General features: G+C 49.4%; 1 protein-coding gene across 1 annotated transcript; it reads left to right on the top strand.

The window, feature by feature from the left end:
* The first annotated feature begins 148 nt into the window (after positions 1-148).
* Positions 149-6,415, top strand: LOC118374946 (splicing factor YJU2-like). The gene is made up of 8 exons (XM_035761446.2): positions 149-319; positions 758-858; positions 964-1,108; positions 1,208-1,342; positions 1,463-1,644; positions 4,472-4,619; positions 4,704-4,875; positions 5,895-6,415. The coding sequence occupies exons 1-8, from the start codon at positions 296-298 to the stop codon at positions 6,014-6,016; spliced, it is 1,029 nt and encodes a 342-aa protein (XP_035617339.1). The 5' UTR covers positions 149-295; the 3' UTR covers positions 6,017-6,415.
* Positions 6,416-8,113: the final 1,698 nt, after the last annotated feature.

Here is an 8,113-nt window from a genome sequence, read left to right on the forward strand (position 1 = left end):
CCTTAGATAACGTAGTAGGGACTCAACCCCAGGTTCATGTACACAATAATTGTTTTCAATTCAAATGGAAATCATAAAACAATATTTATAGATTGAGTAAAATCAAATGCGTGTTTTCTACATGAGCGACTTTTATTATGAAGGCTGGACCTACCACGGAAGCGGAAGGGATTTTCTGCTCTTCTCAGAGATCGCATTACAGCAAGCTAGCTGTATGTTAGCTATATTTAGCTAACATTATCACAGTTTATCCTTCCATTTCTTCGCTAAAGTTAGGTTTTATTTCACATTAAGAATGTCAGAAAGAAAAGTTTTAAACGTAAGTACAATTCTTATTTACTATGTCTTGATTTATTTTCAATTCGCTGAAAACGGGCAGTTGTTTTGCGAACGTAACGTTTGCTAGCTAGCAGCAAGCTGCGTGTTGCTAATCAGGCTTGGCCATTGAAGCAAACACTTTTCTATGCTCATGACACCAAGTTACACAATAGTAGTAGTTAGATCAATACGCTTAGCTAGCTAGTAGTCGTACTCATTGTACTAGCAAACTAGCTGTTTCTTGCCTATCTTTCCTTATGAGGATATACTGATATATAGCAGGCTGTAAACGTTGAATGTTTTCATATCTTTATGTGAATTGTTTGTCTAATTATTGTATGTTTTCCCCTCGTTGTTGTAGCTAATGACTGATAAAGACAATGTGAATCAGATATTTCGCAGTTAAATTGCACTGCTGACTGTGTTCGTTCTCCTGTAGAAATACTACCCGCCAGACTTCGACCCGGCTAAAATACCCAAACTCAAGCTCCCTAAAGACAGGCAGTATGTGGTCCGGCTGATGGCTCCCTTCAACATGAGGTATGTTAACACTCTACAACCCTGCCCAGAAACAGGTACCATGAGTGGTGAGTGCATGAATGCGTGCGTGTGCTCTGACCCTGTCCCTGCGTGTGTTTCTCGCAGGTGTAAGACTTGTGGGGAGTACATTTACAAGGGGAAGAAGTTCAACGCCCGTAAGGAGACTGTGATGAATGAGCTCTACATGGGACTGCCCATCTTCCGCTTCTACATCAAGTGTACACGATGCCTGGCCGAGATCACCTTTAAGGTAAATCTGTTTCTGCGTGTGTGTGTGTAGACTGAGACATAAAACATAAACTACGTCTTAGAACAGTTTGTGTACTCACCCAGTGTGTGTTGTCTACAGACTGATCCAGAGAACACAGACTATGCCATGGAACACGGTGCCACAAGGAACTTCCAGGCGGAGAAACTTCTAGAGGAGGAAGAGAAGAAGATAACTAAGGACAGAGAGGAGGAAGAGTTGAACAACCCTATGAAGGTACACTTCTATAAACAATGCTGGAGAATCTGACAGACTGATGATATGTTCTCTACCAGGTTTCTGGAGAATCGTACCGATGTTGTGTTGAAGAGCCGTGCTGATGATGATCCTTTCTAGGTGTTGGAGAACCGTACGCGGGACTCTAAGATGGAGATGGAGGTTCTGGAGAATCTTCAGGAGCTCAAGGAGTTGAACCAGAGACAGGCTTCGGTGGACTTTGAAGGAATGCTGGGAACATACAAAGAGCTGGAGCAGAGGACCAAAGAGCAGGAGAAGGAGGAGGACGAGAGGGAGACACGGTGAGTACAGACAGAGGGGGGACGGGGACGAGAGGGAGACACGATGAGTACAGAGGGAGGGAGGAGGACGAGAGGGAGACACGGTGAGTACAGAGGGAGGGAGGAGGACGAGAGGGAGACACGATGAGTACAGAGAGGAGGGAGGAGGGGACACGAGGAGTACGGAGGAGGGAGGAGGAGAGGGAGACACACAGAGGAGGGAGGAGGATGATGAGTACAGAGAGGGAGGGGAGGACGAGAGGGAGACACGGGAGTACACGAGAGGGAGACATGAGTACAGAGGGAGGGAGGAGGACAGAGAGGGAGACACGATGAGTACAGAGGAGGAGGGAGGGAGGAGTACAGAGGGAGGGAGGAGGAGGGAGGGACACGATGAGTACAGAGGAGGGAGGAGGAGGAGGGAGACACGGAGTACACGAGAGAGGGAGAGTACAGACAGAGGGGGACGGGGTACAGAGAGGGAGGGACACGAGGGGACACGGTGAGTACGGAGGGGAGGGAGACACGGTGAGTACAGAGGGAGGGAGGAGAGAGGGAGACACGGATGAGTACAGAGGGAGGGGAGACAGGAGTACAGAGGGGAGGAGGAGGAGAGGGAGACACGATGAGTACAGACAGAGGGGGGGGGATGAGTACAGAGGGAGGAAGGGAGGAGGATGGAGACACTGAGTACAGACAGAGGGGGACAGAGGGAGACACGATGAGTACGAGAGGGAGACACGGTGAGTACAGGGAGGGAGGAGGGAAGGGAGAGGTACAGGACGAGAGGGAGACACGGTGAGTACAGAGGGAGGGAGGAGGAGGAGGAGAGGGAGACACGGTGAGTACAGACAGAGGGGGGACAGACGAGAGGGAGAGGAGACGAGGAGAGACACAGAGGGGAGGGAGGAGGAGGACGAGAGGGAGACACGATGAGTACAGAGGGAGGGAGGAGGATGAGTACAGAGGGAGGGGAGGAGAGAGGGAGACACGGTGGGTACAGACACGGTGAGGGAGACAGTACGGAGGGGGAGGAGGAGGAGAGGGAGACACGGTGAGTACAGAGGGAGGGAGGAGGATGAGAGGGAGACACGATGAGTACAGAGGGAGGGAGGAGGACGAGAGGGAGACACTGAGTACAGACAGAGGGGGGGACGAGAGGGAGACACGGTGAGTACAGAGGGAGGGAAGGGAGGAGGACGAGAGGGAGACACGGTGAGTACAGAGGGAGGGAGGAGGACGAGAGGGAGACACGGTGAGTACAGACAGAGGGGGGGACGAGAGGGAGACACGATGAGTACAGAGGGAGGGAGGAGGAGGAGAGGGAGACACGGTGAGTACAGAGGGAGGGAGGAGGACGAGAGGGAGACACGATGAGTACAGAGGGAGGGAGGAGGAGGAGAGGGAGACACGGTGAGTACAGAGGGAGGGAGGAGGGAGGGAGAGGAGTACAGAGAGGGGGGGGAGGGAGACACGGTGAGTACAGAGGGAGGGAAGGGAGGAGGACGAGAGGGAGACACGGTGAGTACAGAGGGAGGAGGACGAGAGGGAGACACGGTGAGTACAGAGGGAGGAGGATGAGACAGAGGGAGGGAGGAGGACGAGAGGGAGACACGATGAGTACAGAGGGAGGGAGGAGGAGGAGAGGGAGACATGATGAGTACAGAGGAGAGAGGGAGACACGAGTGAGTACAGAGGGAGGGGAGGGAAGGGAGGAGGTACAGAGAGGGAGACACGGTGAGTACAGAGGGAGGGAGGGAGGAGGAGAGAGGGAGACACGGTGAGTACAGACAGACACGGTGAGTACAGAGGGAGGAGGGGACGAGAGGGAGACACGATGAGTACAGAGGGAGGGAGGAGGAGGAGAGGGAGACACGGTGAGTACAGAGGGAGGGAGGAGGAGGAGGGAGGATGAGTACAGAGGGAGGGAGGAGGAGGAGAGGGAGACACGGTGAGTACAGAGGGAGGGAGGAGGACGAGAGGGAGGGTACAGACAGAGGGGGACGAGAGGGAGACACGGTGAGTACAGAGGGAGGGAGGGAGGACGAGAGGGAGACACGGTGAGTACAGAGGGAGGAGGACGAGAGGGAGACACGGTGAGTACAGAGGGAGGGAGGAGGACGAGAGGGAGACACGATGAGTACAGAGGGAGGGAGGAGGACGAGAGGGAGACACGATGAGTACAGAGGGAGGGAGGAGGAGGAGAGGGAGACACGATGAGTACAGTACAGAGGGAGGGAAGGGAGGAGGACGAGAGGGAGACACGGTGAGTACAGAGGGAGGGAGGAGGACGAGAGGGAGACACGGTGAGTACAGACAGAGGGGGGACGGGGACGAGAGGGAGACACGATGAGTACAGAGGGAGGGAGGAGGTGGAGAGGGAGACACGGTGAGTACAGAGGGAGGGAGGAGGACGAGAGGGAGACACGATGAGTACAGGGGGAGGGAGGAGGAGGAGAGGGAGACACGGTGAGTACAGAGGGAGGGAGGAGGACGAGAGGGAGACACTGAGTACAGACAGAGGGGGGGGGCGAGAGGGAGACACGGTGAGTACAGAGGGAGGGAAGGGAGGAGGACGAGAGGGAGACACGGTGAGTACAGAGGGAGGGAAGGGAGGAGGACGAGAGGGAGACACGGTGAGTACAGAGGGAGGGAGGGAGGAGGACGAGAGGGAGACACTGAGTACAGACGGACAGAGGGAGGGAGGAGGACGAGAGGGAGACACGGTGAGTACAGACAGAGAGAGGGAGACACGGTGAGTATAGAGAGGAATGATGAAGAGGGAAATTGTTAAGCAACGCATAACAAAATGAATAAGCATAACAAAATGGTTATGTATGTGTTACAGGGAGATGCTAGAGAGAGCTCTAGTGAAGAGGTTAAGAGACTCCGACTCTGACTCAGACCAGGAGGGCGAGAGCAGCAGCAGACCAAAGAAACCCAGCACAGACAGACCTACTGACATCCTCACCACAGACAGACTCACTGACCCACAGGTAACACACACACCAAACACACACAGGCCTCACAATACATGTTAACCAACATGCCTACTTATGTCCTGTGTATTGTTTCTGCAGGGCCTGTCAGTGGGGGGGGTGAAGAAGGCCAAGGTGGAGAGCTGGGAGAGAAGTGTGGGGGGGCTGGGAGGTGGAGGGGCACTGGGATCACTGGTGGTGAGAAAGAAACCAGCGACCTCTGTCCCTAAACCTGATACCAGAGTAACTCCTGCAGGCTCTAACACACAGACAGGTGAGCTATGGAGGCTTTAACATAAGCTTTATGGCAGGAACTGCAATATCGAAATGACTTCGTATACACCGAGGTGATATCCTGCTGAAGGCGTCAGCATGCTTCAGTTCGACAGGCGCCTAGCCAAACTAGTGTTCTGGTACTCCTTTAAAAGACCTTCGCTCGAAAAATGAGGGGAAAAAACAGTAATAGTATTTTGCATTTTGAGACATTGTAGCCAGCGTACACTTCCCCTAAATAGAACGCAGGAAATCTGTCATACATTTTTATTATTATTTTGTTGTACTTTTTCTCCCCAATTTCGTGATGAATCCAATTGGTAGTCAGTCTTGTCCCGTCACTGCAACTCCCGTATGGACTCGGAAGAGGCAAAGGTCGAGAGTCACGCGTCCCCCGAAACACGACCCCACCAAGCCTCACTGCTTCTTGACACACTGTTGGCTTAACCCGTAATCCAGCCGCACCAATGTGTCAGAGGAAACACCGTACAGCTGGCAACCAAAGTCATTTTGACGAGGAGATCTTAGTCGTGCAATTTTACATCTAACTAAGATGTTTGGTGCAGTATTTCTCAATGAAAACATTTGCATTAAAAAAACGAGTCGTCTCGTTGAATAACAACAGACTTTATTGAAGAATCTCTACTGTTGACCAATCACTGACGAAGGGGCGTAGACTTAGGCTCTGAACTTCAGCTGTTCGGGCACACACTCATTTTTTTCTGGAGGCAAGCCTGAAAAACCCTCACTGAAAACAGACCAAAACATAGCCATAATATATGCAAGAAGTCTTCCAGCTGTGAAGCATGCGGGCGCCTTTACAGCAGTCAATAACAACAGGATTCTGTCGTTATTGGCTCTTACCAATGCCTCAATGGACAGTGCAGCCCGAGAGGGGACAATTGTAGCAGTATTTTCTGTTTGCACCGCAGGAAGTCACTCTGCTCTACATGTTGTAGGGCTGAAGATACTTTTACTGCTATTTCTGTCATTCTAACCTCTCTACTTTCTGCTTTGCAGTTTCAAAGGCAGCTGCTATTGTACCGACGGCGGCGACTAAGCCAATCACAGCACAGAATGAGTCGTCGCTCAGCCTCCTGGGGGCGTATTCCGACAGTGATGACAGCAACAACAGTGAATGAGAGAAAGGCTGGTGACGCTTTGGCTAATCAAAAGGCTCAGTCTGTCTGAACTTTGATATGGAAATGTGTTGATATGATGTTGGGCCATTCACCTGTTCCACACAACCCAGAACCGTTTTGGATTTAAGATCACAAGGATGGTTATTAGGTGTAGCAAAGGGGTAAGCAATTTGATGCCTGTGATGATTTAAAACTGCTGTAGTTGTTTTGGAGTAAATAGTTAGCGACCTGAATTTTATCATCCTGCTTTGTGACCCTTACCCCCAATGTAATTAGTTTTCACCTGTGATTTTAGAAAATATATTTTGAAATGTTCATCTACCAACTACCCTCCAACTTTGTAAAGGTGTAAGTCATGTTTTGACTTTTCATTAAATACTTATTTTATCTTGTGCCCTACCCAATCTGAATACAATGTCTGACTTTTCAGGAGTCATAAAAATGTACTTTAGTGTGTTTTTTATTTACAGTTTAGTGTTATTGGGCAGGGGTCTCTGAACTGGTCCTGGAGAGACACTGCGTGTGGAGGTTGTAAATGTAGGCCTGTGTTGCAGATAGAAATACCAGATGTTTATTTTTGTTTAACCTTTTATTTAACTAGGCATGTTAGTTAAGAACAAATTCTTATTTACAATGACGGCCTAGGAACAGTGGGTTAACTTTCCTTGTTCAAGGGCAGAACAACAGATTTTGACCTTGTCAATTGGGATTCAATCTAGCAACCTTTCGGTTACTGGCCCAATGCTCTAACCACTAGGCTACCTGCCACAAAGAATAGAGTTTACTTGATAATTTCATCTACACACGACTTTACTCAAAGTCCTCAGTTCTCAGCTGTAGTAGGCTGCTTTTGTAAGTTTAGAACATGAAATCAATTTGACAGAAGCAGATAAGTTCAATCAAGGAGCATTTTAAGAAAAGTTATCACACTAAATTGGCGACTGAACAGGCACTGGTGTGTACTTGACTCAACAATCAAGTGATTGTAACAATGGCAACAACGACAAAAAAACTGCTCTCACACAGTCATACTCCCCACTTGTCCTGGAGAACTAGAACATTCAGGTGTTCTCTTCCACCTCATCTGGCATGGAAAATTAGATTTGGCCCCTGTCTCCAATGCTGTACAGCATGTCAACTCTCTGCCTGCACATTCATTGTGACACGCTTGCATAGTGTCGTGGCTCTGTTGAAACGGATGTGGTTAGGGCGGTTCAAATGTATTGCTGGCTACTAATGCGTTTGGAATGAAAGATGACACTCGATGCCTGATCAACATGATCATCTGCCGGTGTGGTAGGGTACGTTTCCGAAAGGGGTTTGGCATGTTCTTTATTTGAGCTGTTGAGCTCTCCTGGCAGGCTGGCACGTGCCCTGTAGGTGGAGTTTTTGTTTATTGCTAAAAAAAACACTAAGTGAATAGAATCAAATATATACATTTAGCCAAAACATTCAAAGACAGCCTGTGTTAAATAGTATAAATATAAGCCAAAGTTTTTTTTTTGTCAGTAAAAAAAATCTGAAATGTTGGCCATTCATTCTCAGATTCGCTCAGATGTCACTATGTGGTGAAGATCTCTGAGCCCTTGCCTCACACTGATTGTCATGATAAAGATGATTCAGATCCAGTTGGAGTGACATTTTTGGAGAAAGTGGACCCCTGCCTTTTGGCTGACCAATATGTGGTTTCTGGTTGGGTGAAAATGGAATTGGGTTGAATCGGTGAAGGTAACCTGAAGTGGACTTGTGGTTCTTTTTTTGTGTTTCTTCCACCCAGACGGAGCTGAGGACAAGACCTGTAACTTGCTTTGCTCTCAGAAACAGGGTGCCGTTAAAAGGAGTGATTACTGGGGTAAGGGAGGAGGTGGAGCAACTGAAATAGATGATTCCCGGTGCCATCTGGTGCAACGCAGACCTGATGGCGAGCATGGTGAAACAGAAGAGTCACTGTCTGTCCTTTTGAGTTTTAATTCTGAGTCGTTACCTGACAAAATCATGTTAGGCTATATCAGTTATCCCGTAAGAGCTTTTGTGCCGAACCCACTACAGTGTTTCAGGTGCCAAGCTTATGGTCATGTTGCGGCAGTGTAGAAGGGA

The sequence above is a fragment of the Oncorhynchus keta genome, chromosome 37 (genome assembly GCF_023373465.1).
Source record: "Oncorhynchus keta strain PuntledgeMale-10-30-2019 chromosome 37, Oket_V2, whole genome shotgun sequence".
Classification (NCBI taxonomy): domain Eukaryota; kingdom Metazoa; phylum Chordata; class Actinopteri; order Salmoniformes; family Salmonidae; genus Oncorhynchus; species Oncorhynchus keta.